General features: G+C 39.5%; 3 protein-coding genes across 5 annotated transcripts; 2 read left to right on the forward strand and 1 right to left on the reverse strand.

Annotated features, from left to right (window-relative positions):
* On the reverse strand, positions 1 to 10,363 carry PSMG2 (proteasome assembly chaperone 2). 3 transcript variants are annotated; one of them, XM_025273671.2, is made up of 8 exons: positions 9,856 to 9,960; positions 8,712 to 8,786; positions 7,241 to 7,412; positions 5,391 to 5,449; positions 4,027 to 4,145; positions 2,561 to 2,734; positions 1,091 to 1,211; positions 1 to 299 (listed from the first exon to the last, which is right to left on the reverse strand). In XM_025273671.2, the coding sequence occupies exons 1-8, from the start codon at positions 9,910 to 9,912 to the stop codon at positions 207 to 209; spliced, it is 870 nt and encodes a 289-aa protein (XP_025129456.1). In that variant the 5' UTR covers positions 9,913 to 9,960; the 3' UTR covers positions 1 to 206. The 3 variants fall into 3 exon arrangements, with proteins under 3 accessions (XP_025129456.1, XP_006057297.1, XP_044790758.1); XM_006057235.3 differs by lacking the exon at positions 8,712 to 8,786 and having other exon boundaries at positions 9,856 to 10,012; XM_044934823.1 differs by lacking the exons at positions 7,241 to 7,412; positions 8,712 to 8,786 and having other exon boundaries at positions 9,856 to 10,363.
* Positions 10,249 to 26,537, forward strand: CEP76 (centrosomal protein 76). The gene is made up of 12 exons (XM_006057233.3): positions 10,249 to 10,382; positions 10,983 to 11,138; positions 12,180 to 12,261; positions 12,870 to 13,094; positions 14,226 to 14,411; positions 16,254 to 16,351; positions 16,918 to 17,046; positions 18,463 to 18,651; positions 20,818 to 20,984; positions 22,018 to 22,351; positions 24,164 to 24,381; positions 24,779 to 26,537. The coding sequence occupies exons 1-12, from the start codon at positions 10,320 to 10,322 to the stop codon at positions 24,915 to 24,917; spliced, it is 1,986 nt and encodes a 661-aa protein (XP_006057295.1). The 5' UTR covers positions 10,249 to 10,319; the 3' UTR covers positions 24,918 to 26,537.
* Positions 14,480 to 15,105, forward strand: LOC123331105 (cytochrome c oxidase subunit 7C, mitochondrial-like). Its single transcript, XM_044934417.2, has 2 exons — positions 14,480 to 14,487; positions 14,649 to 15,105. Exons 1-2 carry the CDS (start codon positions 14,480 to 14,482, stop codon positions 14,992 to 14,994), a joined length of 354 nt encoding a protein of 117 aa, XP_044790352.1. The 3' UTR covers positions 14,995 to 15,105.
* Positions 26,538 to 27,352: the final 815 nt, after the last annotated feature.

Consider the following 27,352-nt stretch of genomic DNA (forward strand, 5'->3'; position numbering starts at 1 on the left):
TTACTTAGAAAACAATTTATTGCACAAAATTTACATTTGTTGTAGATGATGGAAAACATGGTAAAAACAACCTTGTGTTAATCCATTTTTCCTGGAGATTTTTCTGTGGAAAGTAAAGATTTCCTAATACATTCTTTTTATACAGTTGTTTACCAGTTGTGTTGGTAGTAAGCATCTTGGGAAGTAAGGTATAAAACTGAAACAGATCAGAAGAGCGCAGGGGGAAGACCACTGCCGAAGAGTAACCTCCAGGAACTCGGCATTTTCCAGGGCAGGGAAGATGCTGTGGGGTCCTCACACTGCAAGTGAAGAACAGAGTATCGGAGTCCTTCAGCTTTACTGCTCCCTCTCCCTTTAACACATACTACAGAACTCTCTCGTTTGTTCCTTTTGGTTTTGACACTTCTAGCTTTTATTGTAAGGAAAAAACAAAGTAATAAATTTCTGTCTTTATAACAGCTGAAGATAAATTCCCTCAAATTCCAAATCATAAAGATATGCCAGAATGACTGTGAATGGAGTCCACAGAGCAAAATCAAATTCAAAAGAAATAGGGGTTAAAAAAAAAATCAGTGTTGCATGATTTGCATCAGTTTGTTCAGTGAAAAGGAATGAATTAAGAAGACAGTCACCTGCTATATAAAGCAGGCTTCATTTACTTCTGTTATGCCCAAAGGCTAACTGATTTCCCTGGTGTAATGCTCTTATTTTGTAATAGGGAATGTATTTTAATTATAATGCATGTCCAATAGCTATGGTATTGCTCCCATAACTGTACGTTTTACTTAAAAAAGAAAAAACCATCTGGGATTCCAAAGAGGACTTGTTTATCCTTATAAACAAGTTGCTATAATTAATGCAACACTAAGAATGAATACAGTGAAGTACTTAAGATCTTCCTTTATTTTTTTTAAAAATCAGTCTTAATGGTTAGCTGCTTTCTTTTCAAAAGTTCAATGTAAATTTTATATAAAGATGTCTATATTTAACATAAACTTTCACTTACTTGGTCTACTTATACAGTATGTAAAAATGCAAGTTTATGAATACCTAACCAGAACAATCAGGCTTAAGCTTTAGTAAAACTTACATGTGGTTTGATTATCTGAAGCCATTCATTAAGATATTCAACCAGACCCAGAGCATCTGGGATGTTGTCTCCTTCTGAAACAAACTTCAGCAGAATCGCGATTGGGATTTCTTTAGAACAGCTGCAACAAGCGAAAAGAACAATCAGGTATTCTTTTTGCTTCCCAACAGCAGTTCCACTGTGCCTGTGTTCCTACAGAGATGATCAGCCAGATCGTATGCGAGGAGATGCCACACGTTCTACGTGTGGAGACGGAACCGGGAGCCATGTAGCACTCACCCTGGGCACGTGCACCTTCCTGCCTCACAGCAAGATTTATGTGAGAAAACCAAAAGAACATCAGTTTTGTGAGAAACATCTTTAAACAGCATAAACTCTACAGCTGCAGTATCCTGCAGATGCAAGTATTTACTTCAACTATATTTTAAAGACAATGGGAAGAAAGCAGACCAAAAAACTAGTCATGGTAGTTACTTTTGGTTGACACAGCTGAGTATTTTAAATATTGTTTGTTTGGACGGTTCTATATTTTCCAAATGTTCCATGAGGAGTGTGTTTCTCTCAGCACTTTCTCTAGTGCCGCTAACTTTGTGAGCAAAGTCACAAAGCCGCCCAGGGACTGCTCTCTGGCCTCGTGGTTTCACCCTGTGCTTGTGTGCTCAGGGCTGAGAGGCTCAGGCAGCCCACCGGTCCTCTTCCACGGCTGCCGCCCCTCTGGTTCTGTGCCGCCACCTCTCCAGCCGTGTCAGCGCCTGAACTCGGTTTAGCCCCCTGAACTGTGAGCAAACACATTCCTGTTATTGCAGCTCCGCAGTCTATGACCTGACAGCAGTGTAGGCACAGGTGACGGGGCCTGAACAGAGCAAGAGAACAGTTCAAAGCTGGTGGTCTGCAGAGCAGGTGGGAGTGACTAGCTGGACGGGGCTTCATGGCTGTGGTGTGAGAGGAGGTGAAATAATATACTGTGGGTGTAAGCCAGAGAGGAAAGACGGGAGACAGACTAGGCAAAAGAAATGTTGGAGGAAATGATGGTTCTTCAGGTATAAGAAAGGAGTTATTACTTAATGAGTGCAGGTCTATTTAGAATCAAAATCCTGAAGGTGGATGGTGCTGATGGGTATACAACACTGTGAATGTACCTAATGCTACTTAATTGTACACTTAAAAATGGTTTATTTAATGTTATGTACATCTCACCACCACCACCACCACCAAAGAACTGACTATAGGCAGAGAATAAGTGTTAGGACCCCTAACATGCTACACACAATGAAGCATTAAATATGGCTTCTCAGGAACCAATTCTATAACCACATTTCAGTCTTTCCCTTGAAAGTAATACAGCACCTATTTAATAAGGGCATTTTCAGAGTTCCAGCAAGTAATCCAAACACTCCCAGGTATCCTGATTTCATTTTGATTTCATCCTGAAATCATGTGGGGAGCAAAGACACAGGCAGACACACTCACCCTTCGTCATAGAGCAGCTTTGTGATCCCTCCTCCAGGGACACGGACACAAAACTCAGAATCGTCTATTTCAGGAATGCATGGGGTTTTTTCCATTTCTTCCCAGTTGAGGCTCTGTATTTTATTCTGAACACTTTTTTGCATGGAAGGTGTAAGAAGGTACCTGAAGGGGGTACTGGAAAGAAACAATCATATCATTAATTGCTGCTGCTAAGTCACTTCAGTCGTGTCCGACTCTGTGCGACCCCATGGACTGCAGCCTACCAGGTTCCTCCATCCATGGGATTTTCCAGGCAAGAATACTGGAGTGGGTTGCCATTGCCTTCTCATTAACTAAACACTCACAAATAAGAACATTAAGACTAGAGTTCTTTCAGCAAAAATTACCTTGTTTTCCATATATTTTGTTGCAGAAGGCAAAATGCAAGTTCTGACAGTTTATGGAAGAGTAACGTAAAGTGATTGCTCTGACTTGCTACTCACATACTTAGGAGACTGTGCTGGGGACAGGTAAACAACCGAAGGCAAGGCCAGCATGAAGACCCCACGGCCACACCCCGACGAGGCCTCTAACAAGGGCCTCAGAAATGTGGTCTATTGTGACAGTCTCAGAAATTAACTAGTTTTGAGAGGTTACTCTTCGCTGATATTTCTTCTTCATGATTTTACAGGTGTACAAATGGCAATGCAATAAATAGTATGGATTTCTAACTCTTGAATACTTTATCTTCTATTTAAGAATTCAATCTGACATGCCTGGAAATTGTACTTAAAGGCAGCTGGAGTTCTGCAGATACAAATGGTTGAATACATGGAAATAAATAGAAACACTGATCCAGTCTTTGAAAGACAATCAACTGATAACTTCAGGTACTCTTTCTCCTTTCTCTCCATCAGCTGAGCCCTGAGGTGCTGTGGGCTCATGACACACACAGCAGAGCACAGTCCCAGAGACACACACAGCAGAGCCCAGCCCCTGAAGCACCCCATTGCTACCCTAGACCCCAGTGCTGCGGCCCCGGGAACACCAAGGGCCCCCAACGCTACTCCCCCTTTTGCTGCTGCTAAGTCGCTTCAGTCGTGTGACTCTGTGCGACCCCATAGACGGCAGCCCACCAGGCTCCGCCGTTCCCGGGACCCTCCCGGCAAGAACACTGGAGTGGGTTGCCATTTCCTTCTCCAATGCATGAAAGTGAAAAGTGAAAGTAAAGTCGCTCAGTCATGTCCGACTCTTCGCGACCCCATGGACTGCAGCCTTCCAGGCTCCTCCGTCCATGGGGTTTTCTAGGCAAGAGTACTGGAGTGGGGTGCCATCGCCTCCCCACAATCTTTACCTCCTTCTTTCTAAATTCCAGGGAGAAAGGGAAAGGATGCCGTTAAGATTTTGTTTTAACATTTTAGTAAAGAAATCATCCTAATAACTGTACACATCTTAACAAAAATACTTGTCCAGAGACACAGACCTACCTGCGCAGCTGGAGGTCATTACGGTGATACGAGTGGCTGCTAGAAAGAACCACCACTTTGGTGCAGCCGCTGCATTTCACCCAGGAAAGCAGTTTTTCACAGAATGACTTTGATTTATACTTTGTATACCATGGAAAGAGTACAATGAAAATACAAAGTTAGATCTCAGATTGTAACAAGAGTAGTCTACATAGTATTTCATCAGTCTTTGTGATGATACTATTAACAGTTTACGTATGCTAAACTTAGTTTGAGATCCACTTATTGTCCTTGCACTGAAGATGAAAGATGAGGAACAATGACTATAATTTTCTGCCCCAAATCTGATCAGGGGCAGAATTTGGGGCAGAAAATTCTGCCCCAGAAAATTCTGGGTTAGGTAAGCCAGAAGGCAGAATGCCTGTCTGGGTCCCTCAGCACAGTCCGTGTTGTGAATCACAGGAGGAAGTCAGCTCCATGCTGAACACCAGCTAAAAAGGTGTGACAGCCGAGGCAATACTTGAACTTTGCCTGGATGCAGAACTGATGGGTGTGTGGGGAGCAGCTGGGGAAATCTGAGTATTCTCTAATGCTCATCCCCCAGGTGTGTGGTGTGCTGTAGTTGTGAAGGAGACTCTCCTTCCTGTAAGACGTGTGTTATGTGATGCTGGCACCTAGCTGCTTTGGACTGTTTGGCAGAAGGAAACAGTGTGCATGTGCACATAGGGTCAGCCAGGTGTGGCAAGAGGTGAACAGGCGACTGACCTGGGATGTGGACCTTTCACTCTACTTTTAATGGATGAAACAAAATCTAAATAGCTCCAGGTGTCTAGTGGCTGCCAGGTCAGTGTGGACACATTCCTGCCAGACAGTGGTGAGGGCTATGAACTTGCTTGGAGACAGGAAGCTGAGAGGATCTGACTGAGGTTTCCAGGACCTGGGGTGGAACAGCCTGTGGGGCGGGTGGTGCAGAAGCAGAATCAGGGGCATGAGAGAGGACATGGGCTGGACCAGAGTGGTGACAGCAGAAGGGGAGAGAAGCAGGATTCAAGAATGTTATTTTCAGATACACGTAATTTTTATGCAGGTGCCACAGGTTTGAAATGTAATGCAAATAGAATAAACCTGTAATATTCATATGCTTAAATTTTTTCACCCATGGTACCTGAATCGGGAATATACAGGGCCCAAGCTATATGTCCCATTTCCTTTCAATATATTCAGGAAATAATAGTGACAACTCTGAAATTTTATGAGTATTTCTCTATAAACTCAGACTGCTTAACTGTATAAAGAAAGAAAATGATTTTTGAATCTTAATAATGACTCGGTATTTTCTCATTATACTGTATTTAATAAATTTAAGACAAAAGCAATATACTAACCTTAATAAAAATGGATCTTAACTGAAGAGCCACTAGTTTCTTTGAAGGCAATGCATACACTGCAAGAGAATGAAACCACATGATAGTTAAAATTAAGGAGTCATACATGAGAAATTAATAACAAAACTGAATTAAGAAAAATTCTGTATTTAAATATTTTAAAAATATATTTATTTGGCTGCATCCGGTCTTAGTTGCAACACACAGGCCTAATTGCCCCACTGCTGGTGGGATCTTAAGCTCCCCAAACAGGGATTGAAATCTGTGTTCCCTGAATTGGAAGGTGGATTCTTTACCACTGGACCATCAGGGAAGTCCCTAAAGATTTTTGCCAATTAAAACACAGAACATATGTACTACATCATTTAGCTAAAACACTTTAAAAGTACTTCAGAATTCACCCATGGGCTTTATTCTATGGAATAGATTCATTGCTGAAATTTAACTATAAGAAAATTATCAAAAATTATTTCTCTTCTTTGATTGTAAACCTAGAGGATTCCCCTGGAAATTTCTATCTTTATACAAATGACCTCATTTTCAAGACCATTTTCAAGGTTTGGTTTCTGATATTGTTTCCTCTTTTCTCTAGAGAACAGTCACACTCATTGGGGTTAGAAGGAAGAGTAAAATGCAGGCAAGTGTTAGCTGTGTGATAAAACACAGAAGCTACATTTATTTTCTTCAGGAGATTCAGAAAGACCTGAAATAACACGTAAGAACTCTGTGAGTCAATATGTGTGAATTTATCCTGTGAGGAGGATCCACAGTGTTCACCAGAGTCTACAAGGGGCCCACTTTACTGATGCTTAGGAGGTCCTGCCCAAGTTTACCTCCAAGAATGAGAAGCCCTGACATGACCCAAGGACAAAATACAGTCTCCGAGAACATGTGATTAGGCCTCTGTGCCAGGGCTAAGCTTTCAGTCACTGTAAACATCACAGACAACCCGAGACTCGGGCACTGTGTGTCGTGGGTCATGTCTCTCCTGTTCTACACGTCTGTTGGGATCATCTCACTGGACTGGTGTATGTGGGGTGACTGGGACCGTGTAGCATCCATCAGCAAGGGTGCTGACCACCAGGCGTGTTTGGGACAAAGTGGGCTGGAGCTGGAAGCTCAGGAACCAGGGAAGTGGGCAGGCTGAGTTGACGTCCATGACGCCTCACTTCTGCAGCAGCAGCAGCACTCCTGCTCTCCACCAGAGCTTCACGCACATCTTGTTTTGTTGGTAAGATCCTGTTTCCCAGCGCCTTGCTCGTGTAATGTAACATCACCTTTCACGTATTCTGGTCAAAAATATTTAGCTTCTAAATAATCAAGGCTTTAATACTAAGTCCAGTTTCAGAAAATACAGAGGCCAGAGGAACACAGTGGTCGGTCTGTACGCTGTGAGCCCTGACTAACCCCAACTGACAGCACAGCAGGGAACTGTGGAGATGGGTGGCATGGGAAGGGCCTAGGCCTCCTGCAGTCAAGTGACTCACCTCTCTGAGCCAGGTCAGTGTGCATTACGATGAACGCTACCACTGTGTGACAGATGACTTCAGCCTGAGTGGGGCGCTGCACATTAAACACAAAGGCCTGAGCCCAGTGCGAGCAATGTTACACATGCCAGGAGGACAGAAAGTAAAACTGAGGATAAGAGGGGGAAGCCCTGTGTTAAAAATCATTCTATCCAAGGGTACAAATACAAGCACATCTCTCGAGGGGGCTGTAATCCAGGGTGTGTGCAGGAGAGGAAGGGACCGCTGTGGATTCTAAAGATCCACTCCAGGTGCCAAGAGACACCCAGGGAGGGTCTGGCTGTGACTTGACACAACTCTGCCTTGTGGAAGGATATAACACACCTTCAGCATTTATACTGAGCTCCGCTGAATTCTCTTCTGCAGTTGCATATGGATTGTTTCCAACCATTGGTACAAGACAGTCAGTATAGAAGTAACCGATCTTATGCATGTTCAGTGTGGAAATAATCAGATCTATTGCAAGCTGGCCAACATTTCCAACAGATACTGCTGGCTGAAACAGTTAAAAAAAAAAAAAAAAAGTTCATGAAGTTATCCAAATCAGCAGCACTTTAAGAAGTTTAGACAGAAGACGACAGTCACAGCAGAGGTACTGGATACCAATGCCCAGGTGCATCACACCTGGGTTCTGAGCTTTTCATTAGCTCCACCTGGAGACTACTGACTGCATACTTACTGAATACCTGCTATGTGTCAACCCCTGTTCTGGGCACAGAGGATGCAGTGAACAAATGGATCAGAGTTCCTGCCCTTGTGGAGTTTCCATCTAGTGAGGGGGTGGTTTGCTGTGGCAAACAAAATAGTAAAATACATAGGGGGAAGTACTATAGAAAACATTTAAGTCAGTAAGGGTGTGTGTGTTTGTGGGTGACTGCAAGTTCAAAAGGGGTGGTCAAGGAAACAGTCACTTCAGGTGACCAGTCACTACAGCCCTGAAAGAGGTAAGGGAGACAGTCACACCAAGACTTGGGCTATGACGAGGTCAGGCAGTGGGCAAGCAGGTGCTGAGGCTGTGAGGTGTGAACAACAGAGTTCCTGGGTCTTCTTTCCATTTGCTTCGTTAGTGCCTAAAGATTGGAGGGAGCTTCTTTTCAGGCTGCGCGCGCGCGCACACACACACACACACACACACACACTCTCTCTTTCTTTCATGACTTCAAATAGCCAACTACCATATCTCTACCTACACCCCACTCACCTGAACTCCACAGCCTAATGGCTATCTCCACACTGTTACATCAAAACCAGCAGGTACCAAACAAAGCATCTGCCCAACCTGCTCCCTACTTTGCACTTCAGAAAACAGCAACAATTACTCACCCAGTTACCTAAACCAGGGACCTGCTTCCCTTCCCCTCAGCAGCCACAGCAGGAGAGGACTAATTTTCCTTGATCCTGTCTCCCAAGTTTCTCTTCACTATACCTGCTCCTCTGCACTCTTCTAGCAACTGCTCGTTTTTGGCCTCTATGGGTCCCTCAGAGCAGCCTCCCACTTTATGCCCTCAGGTACCAATCCCATGGTTACCTCCTTTAATTCTTTTTCCCTTTTTTGAAGATTCTGCTACTTTGGTTAGACCCTCACTCTTGGGTATCGTTCATTTCTTCCTCACTACTGGATTCTTCCCATCAGCATATTCACAACCCTCTAAAATCTTTCCTTCTAAAAAAAACTCCCTTTTCACATGCTGTCACTTCTCAGTGTCTCTCCAGAGCCCAAATTCCTTACAGTCCGTCCACTAAGACACAAGCAGGAACTTGATCTGTGAATTCAGGAACAAAAGCACAAACATACACATCTCCACGTCTTCTCCCGTTTCTTCAATCCAATATGGCTTCCCTCTTCACCGTCAAGGGAACTGCTAGTAACCTGTGGACATTATTTTCTCTGTGATGTCTTCTTTCTGCCAGGTATCTCCTGCAAAAATACTTTTTCCCTTTTGTGATTAACGAATATTTTTCAGGGAGACACTTTGATATGAAGTCAAATTTTCTTCCTCAGTACACTATCAAAGCTGCTTTTTTGCTTTGAGCCGCGCCACAAGTAGGACCTTAGTTCCTCGACAAGGGATCAAACCCATCATGCCCCTTGTAGTGGAAGCGCAGAGTACTAGTTACTGGACCAGGAGGGAAGTCCCCACTGATATTTCTTGCTTTCATTATGATGAAAATTGTCGAAAAGTGACTTTTCTATTACCATCATCCTTTTAAAAATTGAGGCACAACATTGTGATTCGACATCTGTACACACTGCAATATGATTACCTCAACAGGTCTACTTAACATTCATCACCACTCAGTCAAAAAATTATTTTTTCTTGTGATAAGAACTTTTTAAGATCTACTCTGTTACTTTCAAACATACAACACAGTGTTAACTATAGTTACTACGTTGCAAATTACATTCCAGGACTTATTTTTGACTAAAAGTTTGTACTTTTGACCCCTTTCACCTATTTCATCCAATCTGCTCTATGTTGTTTTTTTTTAATTCCACATACGAAGCTTTTCTTAACAGGTCTTTGTGTCCCTCCCCTTCCCAATAAATCCCAGGGTCTTTCTGTACCCCTTTCAACGTTCTAACTTTATTTATTTACGTGTGTTCCCAACTAGACTGCGAACTCCTTGAGACACAGAACCTGGTCTTAGCATTACACTCTGACACAACACAACGCTCACTTAGGCAATGAATGAACCGCGATAGAACCGCGTGCAAGTCTTTACCAGCCCGTCTGCCGTTTCCTGACTAATGACAATCACTCCCCAGCTTAAGCGCGGTAAGATTTTCCAGGAAGAAAGGTACAGCGAGTGGCCCGCACGCCACCAACGGAGCGCAAGGTCACGTCCCCACACATTCCACTCTCAGCCCCCAGGACCCGGCCCCGCAGACTGCGCGCGTCCAGGGGCCGCTCTGACGCCGGCCCCCTGCCCCGACTCACCATTAAGAGGGTGCACCCCGCGAGGTCGGGGACCGAGTCCCCGGAGGGGACGAACATGGTTTCGCCTGCGGCACGAAGAGCCGGCGGCCGGAAGTGCGGGTGGACGGCTCCTGGGGTCCTTCGAGGCCCGGGTTGCGGGGTCCTTAGGTGCCCGTCCCACTGCCTGCCGGGGCAGCGCGCGGGAGGGGCTGCGGGCCGGGGTGGAGGCCGGGGCGGCGCGCGGGAACGGGCTGGCGGGCACGACGCGGAGTCTGCGGGCGGGGCCGAGCAGGGGCGCCGGCCGAGGTGACTGACAGGCGGCGCGGGGACAGCCCGGCCGCCGTTTGGAAACAGCAGTTGGAGCCGCCCGGTTCCCCCGCCTGCCTGACGCGGCGGCCCCGGGAGCGCGCGAGGCCAGCGGTCGCGGGCTCTGGCTCCGCCGCGGAGACGCTGCGGCCGCCGGCGCGACCGAGGAGGAGCCCAGCATGTCGCTGCCGCCGGAAAAGGCGTCCGAGCTGAAGCAGCTCATCCACCAGCAGCTGAGCAAGGTGAGGCGGCGGGCGGGCGGGGCTGGGCCAGCGGGCACCGCGGATCCGCGGGGAGAGGGCTGTGGGGCCGGAGGCCGCCACTTCACGGGGGGCGGCACGGAGGGGCTGCCGGTCCTCGGGGTCGGCCGGGGCTCCAGCCGCCGCCCCGTGCCGAGTGTTAGCGTCTCTCTGCCCCGCGGCGGTCCTGACCCCCACCGTCTTCCCCAGACGCGTGAAGGGTCACTCCGTTAACCCTCGGCCACAACTAAAAGGTTGCGAGTTTACTTTTGGCCTTTGGTCGCTCCTCCACTGCTCTGCTCTACTCTCAAAAGACTGGTTTCAGTCGAGTGTTACTTGTGGGGAAGTGCTAGCAAATGTAATAGATAAGCTTAGAGTTTATTTTTAGAGTTAAAAATATTTATCCTTAGAGGTTTTTTTCCTTTAAAAAATCTTACCTTTATTCTCAGTGATTTCCGTAACAATCTCACACTGTTACTTGAGAAACCTTCCTGAGTTTAACTCCTCTCTCACTGTTATTATTTTGGGGTCAATATTTTGGAAAGATGGCTATCTTTGACTGCTCTATAACGTTTTAAGTCCTAATGCGAGTTTTCTACCTAGATGGATGTCCATGGCAGGATAAGAGAAATCCTTGCTGAGACGATTCGGGAAGAATTGGCACCTGATCAACAACAGCTATCAACCGAAGATTTGATCAAAGCCCTTAAACGCCGGGGAATCATTGATGATGTGATGAAAGAACTTAATTTTGTTACTGTGAGTAATCTTTTAGAGGAAGACATTTGAGAGACTTAAGTACATTCTTATGTTTAACACCACTCTTGGGGTCCAATTTGGGGCCTCTCTTTAGTGAAACTATTTAAATAAGACCATTTTGTTTAGTAATATCTGTGTCTCAGGAATGAGCTACTTTACCCTTGAGTGGAGCGGGTAGGATTATTTATCAGTGAAATGGAAATTATGGACCTAATTATTCCCTTTACAGTGAGAGTTTTCTCTTATTCTCTAGATCTGAAACTTTAAGTGTGTATATTAGTCAAATTCACTCCAACTGTATTTTTTCTAAATTAATACTCTGAAATCTTTCTACACAAAGCTTATTATTGAAGTAAACACATTGTTTGGTGCTGTGTTCTCTAAGATGAACAGATTGTTTCTTTAAGGAATTATCTGCATAAGAACTTTCAACTCTTTTCACATAAATAGGTCAGTAGTGAGGTGATGCCTCTCAGTGCACAAATTAGTAAGTAGGTCTTTTGAAAGTGAGGCAATAATGAGAGACTGTGACCTCAATACCTGGGTAACATAATGTGGAAATTGGATGGACTTCGTAATACACCAGAGAATAAGTATTTTAGTCCAGCATCCTTTTTTGGTTTTTGAGGTTTATAAACTCATTTGTTATAAAAACTGACCTAGTAATAGCTTCTGCTGTGTGAATGTCACTTCTTTATTAAAATCAGTTCTGTTCCTGGTGGAACCACAAGCCAGATGTCATATGAGGTTTGGATAAAGTCTAACCTTCTGTAAAGTGTTAAAAATTTGTTTTAGCATTCGGTGGACATGGCTTGAAGATCATGAATTCCTTCATGCTAGACTTTAAGAGTGACCAATTAGTTGCATTGTTGTTTCAGAAGACTTTTCATTATTCTGACTATGTTAGGAGAGTAAGGGCATTTTGAGGGGGCTTTATCCTGTCTACTTTTAGTTCATTTCTTAGTCCCATTATTGGCATTTTATTACTTAACTGTAATTTTTGTTTTCTAATTTGTTTTGATTTTTTTTCTGCCATTCCAGGATAATGTTGATCAAGAACTCCCTTCCTCTCCAAAACAACCTGTTTGTTTTACTGACAGACAATCAACGTTATTAAAAAAAAGTATGTTTATCTCTTTTTAACATTAATTTAGTTGTGGATAGTATTGCATATAGATGTGCTGTAGTGTTTTGTATTTGAGAGAAAGCATTTCGATTTTTTTTTCCAGAATGAGGTACTTATGTTTTTCTGATAAATCATCCAAAAAACTTAGATTCTATTTTGCATGAAGTGTATCAAAGATTTAATGTATAGCTGAGTGGAAGCAAAAGCAGGACTATTTGTTTTTCATGTTTTATTAATATATTTTATATATTGTACAGCCTTTTTTAATGGCACTGTAATTATCTAATAAGTATACTTGCTGAGTTGGTAATTATCCGAAATGATTTGTTGTATAAGAAACTAATGAAAAAAAATAAAGATATCCTAAACCTTGGCTCCAACTCCTGTCTAGCTGGAAGAAAATAGCCAAAATATAAATCACAAAAAGATATCCTATTATGTATTTTTTCTTCCCTGGGTACAAATAAGCCTGGTATATAGTAGATTTGTTACTCTTTCTTTTTTTTAGTCTTTAGTTTTATTCCTGTCAAGTTATTTCCTGTTGTCTTGATCACGTTGCTTAAGTTGATTGGCAGTTTCCTCATATGTATTGCTACACTTTACAGCTAATATTGATCCAACACGGAGGTATCTTTACCTTCAGGTTTTGGGTGGAAAAGCTTTCTTGGAACATCTGCAAGAACCTGAGCCTTTACCTGGACAAGCTTGTTCAACCTTTACTTTATGTTTACATTTTCGAAACCAACGTTTTCGTTCTAAACCTGTTCCGTGTGCCTGTGAACCAGATTTTCATGATGGCTTTTTACTTGAAGTACACAGAGAAAATTTAGGTAAGGAGCAATGATAAACTATCATTTAATTTTGTAAATCTTTCTTAAATCTTGTCACAGAACAACTTTAACAGCTTTTGCTTAAGAGATTTATAATGGATGAATCTCCCCAGTCTTTTGTTTTTTCCCTTACTGCTTTTTTCCTACGTAAATTACTACTACCTACCTTCTTGCTTTATTTTTGGCTAGTTGTCCCTGGAGGTTACTTTTGACTTTTAATGGTTGATTCTTTAGTAGTAAAAATTTAAATGCTTGTTAGGTGGAGAATAAGAGGGGACCCTCTTCATTTCTGAAAGATGACTTGATTTACGACATTAGTAACTTTTACAAGTGAGAGTTTAGACGTGAATCTATAACTCATTTTTAAGACTTTAAAATTATGGTACTTAATTACTATAATTATTTTACATTGTTTCTTCTTGTAAAGGTGTCATATCTTAGTTGTTTTTGATGTCAAAATGTTTATATTTGTAAGCTTAACAAAGTTGTTGTGTTATACATTCAGAATTTTAGATTGCTGAAATGGCTAGTGCACTACTAAAATTTTATTATTTTTTACCCGGTGAAAAGTATTATCTTAATAAGGCAGTTACTGGCTTAAATTGGTAGCTCCAAGGTGCTGAATCTTTTACTTTTGTGTAGATAATACAGTGTTTTTTCCCTTAGAGGTTTCAGTTCAGTTCAGTTCAGCCACTCAGTCGTGTCTGACTCTTTGGGACCCCATGGACTGCAGCACGCCAGGCTTCCCTGTCCATCAACTCCTAGAGCTTTAGGGATAAAGATATTTTGGGGAATAATGTTGACATATTTCAATGATTTTTATAGTGGTAGTATATACTTTATTTATATACTTTTGAAGAATAGACTTAACCTCTTACAGGTCAGAAAACACCAATATGCATTAAGTAACTAGATAACTTGTCACAGTTCCATGAGTCTTCTGAAAAGTTAGCAACAGAAATGGGACTATACTTTTATTCCCACTCTGTTGTGTGCTTTCTGAGACATTGCTGACTTATTCTATTTGGTTTTATATGTTTATTATTAGTATCCTTTTCAGTGAAAATATTCTTTTACGTTGGCCTAACTGGATGTGTCATGTGGTATAATGTTTTTGGTTTATGTTGCTAGGTGATGGAACTAGAATGGCTGACTCTACCACAATGTTATCAATAAGTGACCCAATTCATATGGTGCTAATCAAGACAGACATATTTGCTGAGACCACTTTAGTTGCATCCTATTTTCTTGAATGGCGATCAGTGTTGGGTTCAGAAAATGGAGTGACCAGTCTTACTGTGGAACTTATGGGTGTAGGTATGACGATTAATATCACTGTTACCTTTTTATAGCCACAGTTCATAAATACATTTTATGTTTTAAAAATGCCTTTGTAAACCAAGAGGGAAACATGTAGAAAGAATTTGTTGGAATTACAGTTGGACTCCAGTATCGGAGTCTGAGGAAGTGTCTTGAGTAGTGTGAATACTGAACTTCTCTGTCACTCTGGCCTTGTTTTAAGGGAAAAAAAAAATTCCTGGGAGATACATAAAGAAATCTCGAGGGCTTTTCCTCTCCAAATTTATTTGCTAAAAAGAAAGTTAGGCAGTTAGAGGAGCAAGGTCATGAGGCAAGGAGCAGTAGGCTTGCAGCCGCCATTTCTTCTGCCTCCCGTCTCTGGATCTTTTGTAGAGCGTCCAACAGCACCTTGTTGGGACAGAGCATCCGGAGGTTCACAACCTCTGTGGTTCGTCGGAGCCACTATGAGGAGGGTCCAGGGAAGAATATACCATTTTCAGTGGAAAATAAGTGGAGGTTACTAGCTATGATGACTTTGTTCTTTGGGTCTGGATTTGCTGCACCTTTCTTTATAGTAAGACACCAACTGCTTAAAAAGTAATCCATGAGACAGATAGAAAGAGGAGCATATTAAGAGGTGCAGTCTCTTAAAAGGATCAATCCCTTGAACTCAGCATCCTAGATATGTTTGTAAATAAACTTATGGCATAAACCCTTAATGCCTCTTCTCTGAAATATGGAACATGATAATTGAACATGTGCTTACATTTTGTTTGGGTAATATTGCATTATTAGTTTCTTAATTAAATATGTTTTGATTAAAAAAAAAAAAGAAAGTTAAGATTTCTTTACACAGACATGCAGGCATGCACCCATACATGATAGCTTGTACCCCAGCCCTGCCAGGGTAGGTTCTTATAGAATGTGGAGTAGATGTTCCTCTCACCTTATACAGGTGGGACAGGGGCTCCCAGAAGTGTTCACTTGCTCAGTGCTGGTGTCATCAGTGTACCCTTGGAGATCAGGGTATTGTCACCATTGTGTCCCTGGGTTCTTGCAGATTCCCTGATAATAATACATATTTGCTAGTGGAATGAAAGGCAAAGCTGCACTGTTGTAAGCATTACATATAATGGAATTATTTTGGTATTGAAATTTGATTACAGAGTCAAGTTTGACCGGTGGACAATAGAGCTTTAGTAAGTTAGATTTCGATAGGTTAGACCCAGAATACATTTTTCCTTAAGTAAATAGTAGGGGAAAAACTTTATGTAGGAGATTTATTTTCAAAAGAGATACCCATTGTTTGTTTTTAAATATAAGCCTAACACAATAACCATAGTAATGACCTGGAAATTTCTGGTTTATCAGAGAAATATTAAATAGTTATGGTGTGAAGTATATTTGTTTTCTAATTCTTGAAGTCCGGGTGTGGATTAAAAATTTGTACTCATATGTAATGTGAAAAATGGGAAGGGATAAATGGAAATTACTATATGGGGCAAAATGTATAAATGTTTTCTGAGAATGAGGCATTAACAGTTGCTTTGACTTTGTTTTTAATGAAGATAAAAATCAAGAATCATAAATCCTTTAGGTCTGAAAAAGTCCCTTAAAATGTGATTGAAGAGCTAGGAAAACAGGTAATCTCCTTATAACTCGATAAAAGTTTTTGAACAAAAGAAAAACTAATTTGAGCTGGGTCGTTTTTAATATGAATGTAAAAGGTGAGTTTGAATATTGTCTTTATTCCATGTAAGTGATAAAGCACAAAATTCTTAAATTATTTTGGTTAAGCTTTGATTGACTAAATATACCGAGTATTGAAACTTCTGAAGTTACATTTATTTACATTTACAGGCACAGAATCAAAAGTTTCTGTGGGAATTTTAAATATAAAACTTGAGATGTACCCACCGCTCAATCAAACATTATCTCAAGAAGTAGTGAACACACAGGTAAATAATCCTGAGTTTCTCCTCTTTGTGTGTTTTTATAAATCCTAGGAAGTGTTCTCTTTTTAGAAAATTATCATTTATTAGTTGTAAGCAAGAGAATGATAGTGTAACATTATTTAGAAATTTTTGTCTGGGATCAAAAAAGGTAGCTCTGACTGGTATGGGGGCTTCCCAGGTGTCTCACTGGTAAAGAACCTGCCTGTAATGCAGGATACACAGGGGGCTTGGATTTGATCCCTGTGTCGGGAAGATACCCTGGAGGAGGCAGTGGCAGCCTACTCTAGTATTCTTGCCTGGAGAATCCCATGGACAGAGGAGCCTGGCAGGCCAGAAGCCATGGAGTCACAGAGAGTCAGACATGATTGAGCACGATTGGCATGGAGACTGGATTGTCCTGGGAAGTGTGAGAACAGGGAGGCCACTTAGGGGCCCTTAGGGATGAGAGATGATGGTGTCCTGATTGAGTAGTGCTAAAGATGGAGGAGGTGTGTAGACTTGTTCCATATTTTGTGATCATTATTGAAGAGAATGAATGTTAATTGATAAGTATATTTTTAAATTTCAAGCTTGCTTTGGAACGTCAGAAAACTGCAGAGAAAGAGCGGTTATTTCTTGTGTATGCTAAGCAGTGGTGGAGAGAATATTTGCAAATTCGACCCTCACACAATTCACGACTCGTAAAGATTTTTGCACAGGTTTGTATATTGTATGAGAAAGTTTCACAGCTATATTTAAGATTTACTGGTTGTAAACATCAATTTCAATTAACTTTAATTTGTAAAATGTATTTATTCCAGATAAGTGAAAATTTATTTGTAAAACAAAATGCTGATTTTGTAATAATCTGACAGTAGTAAGTAGGTGAGTGATATTTCACAATCTTTGTTTTATTTTGCTTTTTCAGTTACTGTTTTTCTAAACCATTTTTGAACATGTTTAATTTAAACTAAATGAAAACTCATTTTGTTTAACTTGGAGTATGTCCTCCATTGATACTTTGTACTAGATAAATAGTAGGACACTTTGCAATTTACGTGTAAATTCAGCTTTCAGGTGCAGAATTGGTAGTGTAGGCATGTATTTTTTTGTTAGGGCATTTTTTAAGACAAAGAGTATTACATGTAATAAGTCTGTTCAGCCAAGGTCCCTAAGCTGATAACCAGTCATATTTAACTATAGCATTTCAGTTATGTTTCTCTGCCTCTATTTTTTCTGTATCCTAAGCCCGTTTTCTCTCATTAGTAAACCAACATAAATAATCAGATCCTTTTATGACTTCTGAGGAACCATTCAGATATTTTTCTATGTATTCAGTCTTGTGTAGGTGTTATGAAATCATATGAGTGTAGTGTTGTGAGTACTGTGTCTCAGATCCTGTACATTTATGTAGCTTTTCCCTACACTCCCTGGCTTTTAGGACAGGCTAAAGGTGGTTCACTTTCTAGATGAGGAGCTTGGGAATGGAGGGCATAGTTGGTTGGTGATGGAAATTCGGGAATGTCTTCTGACTTCCTGACAGCCTTGTCTGTATGTTGACTGACAGGGCAGGAAGGGAGCAGCAACATTGGGACAAGGGTGAAGAGAAACCAGCCCAAGTATAACTGGCTCCCTCTTGTTTGTGTAGTCTGGAGTGTAGTCATTCACTGCCCCGTTGGACCAGAGAGGACAGGGAGGGAGGGGGAAGTGGACCAGAGAAGTGGCCCATGGAAGAGCTGAATAATACCCCATGCCTTCTTTATCTGCTCATCCCTTGACATCCACTTTGGTGTTTCCATACCTTGGCGGTTGTGAGTGATGCTTCAGTGATGGGATTGGTATGTAGTTGTGTCTTTGAGACACTGACTTCAGTTGGTTTGGACACATATCCAGGGGTGGGGTTGCCAGGTCATATGATGATTTAAGTTCTTAATGTCATAGGCTTTGAAGAGAAGTTATGAGAATTAAGAGAAAAATTGTATGTACAATACTCAGTAGCCTAGTGCTGGATGCAAGGTAAGCAAGTGCTCAAGTGGTGTCCAGGATTATTTTCTCTCTGATGTGTTCTGAGACAAAGTGTTAAGATTGGGAATGATTAACTGTCACTACAGATAATGTTTTCCCTTCCCCTCCAGGATGAAAATGGGATTAACCGACCAGTCTGTTCTTATGTCAAACCACTTCGAGCTGGAAGGCTTTTGGACACTCCAAGGCAAGCAGCAAGATTTGTCAATGTCCTTGGTTATGAACGAGCCCCTGTTATCGGAGGAGGAGGTAAACAGGAGCAGTGGTGCACTCTGCTGGCCTTTCTCTGTAGAAACAAGGTATCCTACACACATACTAGAACTAAAAACCAGTACCTTGTAGTTACTGTGAGTTGATGGTATATTTGTAAAAGAATTAACTTAGGAAAAAAGTATATATTGGGATATTTTCTAATTTCCTGTGTTCTAAAATTGTTGATAGTATTATAAAAATTAGATTCTTTAGCGTTCCAACTCTTTGGAAACAGAATGAAAAAAAATTTCTTTAATGTATTATTGTTTTGAAATAATTTTTAGTCTGAAGTTGTATAAGTAGTACATATAGGTATTCACAAGGCAGAGCTTACAGAATGGGAAAAACAACTTAGATTAGAGATTGTCGATTGTAAGGATTTTATCTTAAGACAGTTGAAAACAGTTAAACATTATTTATTGAAAAAATTATTTATTTTCAAGTTGTAATTCCAGATTTAAACTTAAAAACTTCAAATATAGTAGGAATATATTGTACATATTTAAAATGATTAGCCAAATAATTCTTTTGTAAAACAAATAATCACCCCTTTTGATTCACTATTTTCTTTTCTTGAGTTCATTTGAGGAGAAAGCACATCTTGAACTTTGAAAATTACTAAAAATATTTTTCTTAAAAAAAATTAGTTTTATAATAGTGAAGGTGAAATTTCACCCATAATTCTATTTTTCATCTATTTTTATATGTTTTTCTCCTGTGTATATATTTTTCCCATAACTGCAATTGATATAAATAGAATTGTGTGCCCTGCTTTATAAATTAGCTTTATACTGTGAACATTTTCCCATGTGTTGCTCAGATACTGTGATCTCCAGCTTTGAATGTCTGAGTGAAATTTTTATTAGCTGATACGTGAAATCTGCCTAATGGTTTTGCCATCATAGGAACTGTTTCTTTTGGCTAAGTTAGGCTTGCTTCCAAATTTTTGATATCACTGGGAATGAATGTTTGCATTGAATATCTTTGGTTGTATTGTTATTTTTTTCTTTTGAGATTTTTTTCCTAATACAGAATCTCATTGTACAGAAATGACTGACTAGGTCTAAAAGGTTGGGTATTAATGGTTTTCAAAAGTCAGTTTAACATTTATCAGATGCTGTTTGTTTTATTATTGTTAACTGAAAGACAGCAGTGTAGAGCTACCAGTGCAGAATTTGGGGGCCAAGAGTTCATCCCTCATTCTAACTCTGAAATCAGTAGTTGTTTTGCTTTTGTATGTTACCTGTGCTATGCTATGCTATGCTAAGTCACTTCAGTCGTGTCTGACTCTGTGTGACCCCAGAGACAGCAGCCCACCAGGTTCCCCCGTCCCTGAGATTCTCCAGGCAAGAACATTGAAGTGGGTTGCCACTTCCTTCTCCAATATGTTACCTGTAGTCCTACACTTAAGTACATATCTTCATATAATTATAACCTTACTGTGTAATATTTGAACAAGGTTTTTCACAGAAAATGGACATTTTCTATTATTTTGTAGTTTTTTTTATTTTTTTAAATTGTGGAAGTAATGTAACATTATCAAAGAGAGTTTACACAAGAAAAAGGGAAGCCCTATATAACCTGCCCTAATGACAGCCATTGTTGCTTTTTATCCAGTCATTTTTTTGGTGTATTTCCTTAAAATGATAAAGTATAGATATTTTTTAAATCATAGTTTTGAGTGTTTTCCCATTTATTGGAATTTCTTCCTATATGATCTGTCATCTTGTGTGTTCTTGCCCTTTAGCTGTTTATCTTTAAATTCTTACTGTTTGGGGGGACTTCCCTGGTGGTTAAGGGGATGAGGGTTTGGTCTCTGAAACTAAAATCCTATATGCCTTGAGGCCAAAAAACCAAAACATTAAACAGAAACAATATAGTAACAGACTTAATAAGACTTTAAGAAGAGTCAACATCAAAAAAAAATCTTCAAAAAAATTCTTACTGCTTCTGTGTTGTGTGAGTTCTTTGTAAACTATAGAATCTTGAAGTGTATGTTAGGACTGTCAGTTTTGTAGGCACTGACTTTGTAAAATAGGTGCTTCTAAAATGCACATTCTTTTTCCCCCCTCATTGTTTTAGCTTAACACTGGACTAAATGATTAAAAGTAAAACTTAGTTAATACTTTTTAATTGAAATTTTGTATTTAAATATTTAATGTGGAAACCAAGTGAGGGAGTAAGTACTTCCTGCTACTTCCTTTCATTTGCAGGGAGACTGTGAAGACCATGCCAACCTTCTGTGCAGCCTCCTGCTCGGGTACGGGCTGGAAGCTTTTGTCTGTGTCGGGACCAAGGCCAAGGGCGTGCCGCATGCATGGGTCATGACGTGTGGCACTGATGGGACCGTCACTTTTTGGGACAGTTTAACAGGACACAGGTTTGTCAGCCACGTTTATAGGGATATTAGCATGAAAGTGTAAATGTTGTCAACTGTAGGTTCTGTTTTATTGATGGTATCAGAAGGCACATATTGATAATTTGGGGTATGTTAAGAAAATTACCTCAATTAAGATAGCTATGAACTAAGCTAAGAAAATTTGTATACCAAAAATATTCTTTACCAACATGATGCTAATAAAAAATAAATTATGCTTACTTTTAATTTTGTATAATTGGCATATAGTTTTGGGCTCTTTTTTTGGGTGGGGGGAGTACCATGTGGCATATGGGATCTTAGTACCCAGACCAGAGATTGAACCCACGCCTCCTGCAGTGGAAGCATGGAGTCTTAACCACTGGACTGCCAAGGAAGTCCAGGCATATGTGTTTTCTGATGATTGTTCCTAAGCCTAAAAATAAATTCAAGTTGTAAATCATTTCTTTTGAAAATTTGACATGGTTACCAACTCCTTATTGGTAAATCCAGTTTACATTTTCTCGGTGTCATCAGATTTTGATAGATTGAGATGTTCCCTCCTTCCTGGAACATATTCTTCCTTAGCTTCTCTCATAGCACTGTGTTTCAGCTTTTGTAATTCCTCTCTGGCTGTTCTCTGTTTTCCTTCATTTTGCCTCAGATGTGGGAGTTCCTGAAGGCACAGCCCTGAACCCTCTTCTCATTTTCCTAGATTTTCTCTTTCCCTGGTTGATAATCATTTTAGTTAGTTGTGCCTAAAAATGTGTGGCTAAATTATTTTGTTACCTGGATAATGTTTATGGTCTTAATGCTATGCATGGAATATATTCTTATGTTGAAGGAATAAAATTGGTTTCTGTATCATAAGATGTGCCATTTAGTCTATGTGGTGTAATCAAATTGTGGAAATACAAGAAGGAGAAACAAATATTAAACTCTAGTCTTGGGAAATAGTTATGACCTTAAGTGTTAGAGTAATTTTTTCCCTCAGTAAGCTGCTGTCATCTTAATTTCTGAGTTCTTACTATATAAAACTATGATTAACCTTTTTTAGGTACCTCCACAAACCTATCAACCCTGATGAGCCTCCGGCTGCCGAACAGCCCAAACCATTGTACCCGTATCGAACGATTGGTTGTGTTTTCAATCATCAGACGTTCCTGGGAAACTGTCAGCCCTCTGACTCAGTGGAAACCTGTGTGTTTGATCTGAATGATGAGTCCAAGTGGAAACCCATGAGTGAAGAAGCAGTTAAATCCGTGTGTGCTCCAGGGGCCACCACGTCCCTCCCTCCCTTCCCTCCGCTGTGTGCGTCCACGATTGACGCTTCTGTGACAAGCAATGAGATAGAAATGCAGCTCAGGCTGCTCGTGTCGGAACACAGGAAGGTAATTAACACTGAGGTTTGTGCTTTCCTGCATTTTTCTCATGTTTATGTATTTAAAAGATATATATTTTTTTTTTGGCATGTAAAATAATTTCGATCACTATTCTAGCCCTAAATAAAACAAATTCAGTCCCTTCCTTTATGAAGGTTGTGGTTTTGAAAGTCATAAAACTCTGAGATTGAAAACTTTCTGAATTCACCAGTACTTACAGAAATTATTACATCCTTGTCCTTGTAGGAATGAAGAATGGTGGACTTGTTCAGACTTTTGTGAATATTACTGTTTGGATTTTCTCTTTGTACTTATTTAAATCATTCCCCATTGACAATATTGGATTACATTTTTTCATTTTCATTTGTTTTCCAGGTTTGTTTAGTTGTTTTGTTTTTCTGTTACATTAAACTAGGTAGATGTAAGATTATAGCCTCATGGTGGCTTTGATTTACATTTCTCTGATTACTAATGAGATCAAGCTTCTTAGTAGCCATTTAGATTTCATGAAGGGCCTTAAAGGAAACATAAAAAAGCACTGATCATAATGGAAAATATTAGTGTATGTTAATAACTTACTTTCATCAGAAGAAATCATTAAGAGAGTGAAAAAGCAGCCTTGGAGTGGTAAAAGTTACTTGCCATGCATATAATCAACCAAAGACTAGAGTCCAGAATTTCCACAGAAGGTTGATTTCTAATTCACCTTTTGGGATTCCCTATTACTCCCCTCCTTGGGTAAGACCTGATTCTCATGTTCCTTGAGACCATCAGCGACACTCTTGAGTTATCAGCTGTGTTCTCTGGGCTCCCAGTTCCTCTTAGCTTTAGCCTCTGAAATCTTCTTACCTACTTGCCAACTTCAGGAGTGTGTTTTGGGAAGTATTGAATGTGGCACTTGTAGTGTGTTTCCAGCAGTAGGTGGGCCAGGGCTCCATCTCCTACCTCCATCGCTTGTATTGCCTTTTACTTTCTTAGATCCTATTTGAAAATGAAACTGACATTTTAATACATTATAAGAACTACTTGTTTAGAAAAAAGAGAACAAAGCTGAGGTGGATGCCATTGATGGTTGCTTGCTAAGTTAATGGTATCTATAAGCCCACAAGTAAGAGTCACAGGAAGAAGATAGGTGATCCCTTGGGATCACTTGAAACCAGTTATAACAGAATGTGAGATTAGATCCGTTATAATAATCAAAATATTTAGAATTTTTAGTCTGTAGCATTTAAAAAAATTACATGTCAAGGTAGCAATGGTTCATTTGATGTCATAAGTGAAATTATAATTGCCTTCAGCATGTCTTAAGCTCCCAGAGGGCCTGTAGCTTCTGCTTTTTGGTGCCTTTTACAGAATAAGTGTTCAGTAAATATTTGAGTTTAATTATATGCACAATTTGTTGACATTTCTCCCCGACTACAGTTCAGTTTATGGTGGGAGGAATCAGGTTAAGCAGATTCAATCTTGTGAAAATCTTTAAAGTTAAATAAGATTTGACCTCAGAATTCCTTGACATGTTGTCTTCCTCAGTAGGACAATTCCTGATGGTCTTTCCTTGTGGGTATTAAGGGAGTACAGGATTTGCAGGCTTCACTAACATCATTGCATTGGCTGCCTTTTGTTATTTCTCTAAGAAGTAAAACCTGATACCTGTTTTTCCTTTTATAATTTTTACTTCTTTGTATCCTTATAATAATTAATAGGAAGTTAAGAAAATTATGACATTTTAAAAATCTTTTCTTGGCATACATTAAAATAATCAACATTATAATTAGTTTTTTTAAATATTGTAATTTCCTTTTTCCATTTCGATTGCTGTAGGACCTTGGCCTCACTACTGTCTGGGAAGACCAGCTTTCTTATCTCTTGTCACCAGCTCTGGCGTCATATGAATTTGAGCGTACGACAAGCATTTCTGCGGGCAATGAAGAGTTTCAGGATGCTATCAGAAGGGCTGTGCCTGATGGCCACACATTTAAAGGGTTCCCAATACACTTTGTGTATAGAAATGCGAGGCGCGCGTTTGCCACGTGTCTTCGGTAAGGTGGAATTTATGATGTTTTGGTGTTTTTGACGTAATTTCAGTGAACACTTGGCACTAATTTAGGAATGACTTCAGAGTCACACAGGGAGCTTCTGTAGTGACCTGTCCTCTTGCCTCAGACTGTGATTCATGAGGGCCAGAGTGTAGCTCTGGAGAGCTCAGGGTCGCTTCCCCAGTGATTCTATCGAGGATCACTGATCTTGTCTAGTGTAATTTTAAAAACTAAATAGGCTATGAGGAAATAGTTTATGATTTGAATAGTTTTACCACAGTTGCAGAGTCCTTGATAACAGAGACAGGATTTTTAAAAATCATTTTCAATACCGACTTTCTTGGAAATAAAGTAAAACCTAAATTCATTTCTTAATTGAATCCATTTTCTCTCTTCTAAGGTCTCCTTTCTGTGAAGAAATCATCTGTTGCCGTGGAGACCAGGTGCGCCTGGCAGTTCGTGTCCGCGTGTTTACTTACCCTGAATCTGCTTGTGCTGTTTGGATCATGTTTGCTTGTAAATATCGCTCAGTACTATAGGACTAAGTTTCTATAAGACTATACCTGTGTTTTATTAGAGTTTTACACATTGTATTGATAATAATACTAGGTGTTTCGAGGTTGATTACTTTAAAAATCACAATCTGGCTTCGATGTCATATTTAACTTTTGTATAAGCCTCACTAATAATGTTTGAAAAGTATCATGATGTGTGTATAAAAATTAAGGATGAAAAACTTGTATAAATCTGAGAGGATGTTAGTATAAATTAAGTGTTTATCTTATTTTAATAAATACTACTTTGCTTATAAGTAGTCAGTAGTTTAAATATGAAAATAAAATTTACTTAGTTTTCTTTGCATTAACAGGTAATCAGAAAGTTATTTGCCTAAGGATTTGAGCCATAGTGAAGTTAATACGATCATTATTTTTCATAGAGTAATGGGATTATTTTATATAAATTAGGAGAAATTAACTTCACAACATTTATTTATTACATAGGTGAAATACATTTTGATGAATTTACCACTTTTGTGGTTAACTCATAACTACAGGGATATTTGTGACTCTCTAGAGAGTTATGGGAAGATATGGATGTAGGAGCAGAGAAAAAACTCATACCAGAAAAGCATAAATATTAATAACAAACCACACATGAAAGTATACAAATAATTTATAAATATTTGTTAGTTTGATTCATTGTAAAAGCGAATTGTGTATTTTATTTTTTTGGCTTATTTATTTTTGAATTGAGTATTCTAGAAAAAATTTATTATACCCTTTTGTTGTATGTTGAAAATTGTTTTCTGTAATTAATACTGGCAATCTGTTGCTGATTTTCTGTGGTCACAGCATTCTTTACTAGCCTCTCATAGAGTCTATCTTTTGAAATCACAGTTTTTGTTTCTTTTCTCTTTATGATAAAAGCATCCATGTGTATGTGGCGAGTGTAAATCAGAGAATCATTATGTGAGGCCACTGAAAAATGAGCATCTGTGAGCGCCTCCATGCTGATGTTTGTTTTTAAGTTGAGAACGTGCACTTTGAAGAGGCTGTAGTGGTTTAAATTTTGTGAGAAGCTGCCTGATGGGATTGCCTTGCCATCTACCCGCCTCTCTGTACAGCTCTCATTCATTCCTGCACCCACTGAGCTTCTTATGAAAGGGACTATACCAAGTGGCTGTGCAAGTTATGCTTTTCATCGCTAATTCAACATGACAAATAAAATTATATTTTAGAAATTAAAATCTAAAGATACTCTAAAATTTACTTTTTAATTTTTACATACATAATTATTTATAACTTGTTTTAAAAGTCTGAAAATATCTCTCGTATCAATTTTTATTGAAAATGACCAGAAATCAAAAGTTTCTTGAGACTGACATGACTTTAGAGAATCAGCAAGATAAGAATTAAGACTTTTTGGTCTGTTACCAGAGTTACTTGCAAAGCTATCAACAGGGAAAATTGCTTGTAATTTTCAACTTTTGGAACAAACTATTTGTGAGGCATGTACTAGGAGGCAGACTGATACATGAGATCACGGCTGTGTTTTCTTTGTGGCTGAGCTTCCTGCATTACTGTGCCAGAGTAACACGTGTACTTGTAATGTGCTTTTGGTGTAAATTCTAAAATAAATTTCCTTTTTATGCACTTTAATAGAGCCTGGCATGAATTAGTATTTTCCTTTAAAGATGGTTTATTTCCAAATATTTCAGTCTTTTTGTCACTAGAATTCTGCTACTACTCTTACTAATAATTTTTCTTTTTAAAATTAAATTTACATTGTGTATTTAGCTCTCATAAGTTGTTTTTCTATTAAAATTGTAAACTTTTTAAAAATATAATGCTTCTAATGTGTTCATTTTGACAGTATGTGCACTAACATAGTTCTCTAAACATATGTAATATATAATAGGTATTTATAATAGAATGTCAGAAATTAGAAACTTCATTACTCAAGCATAAACTTGTTGAATAAAACTTATACAATTCAGTTTCAACTAACTGAACACTCCAGGGACCCTTAAGATTGTTCCTAACAATGAGGTGGAGATTTTTAGCTATGATCAAAAACATCTTTAACCTGTCAGTTCTGGGAGGTTCACACATTTGAAAATCATTTTTCTACTTCTTAACAAAGACAGGAGTTGAGTCAAAAATGCAGGCTTTATATTTGAAAAATAGTGTTGCTCATAAAATAGTATCCTGTGCTTGATATCTAACCATTAGAAGGCATTAGTTAATGAACATGAGTTGCTTAAACTAATTAATTTACACTTTTGGTTTCTAAACAAGGTAGATTAGACTACAGTTTCGTAATTTTTTTTCTTTACCTCAGATAACAGTTTTGTACTTTCTACTTTAGGTAAGTACAGGAGTTAGATCTGTTTTTAACATGCACATACCTTTTATACCAATGAGAGTAGCATTGCTTTCCAGCCGTTGGTAGCTAAGAAATTATTAGAGACTAG

Source organism: Bubalus bubalis, chromosome 22 (assembly GCF_019923935.1).
Source record: "Bubalus bubalis isolate 160015118507 breed Murrah chromosome 22, NDDB_SH_1, whole genome shotgun sequence".
In the NCBI taxonomy this organism is placed as follows: domain Eukaryota; kingdom Metazoa; phylum Chordata; class Mammalia; order Artiodactyla; family Bovidae; genus Bubalus; species Bubalus bubalis.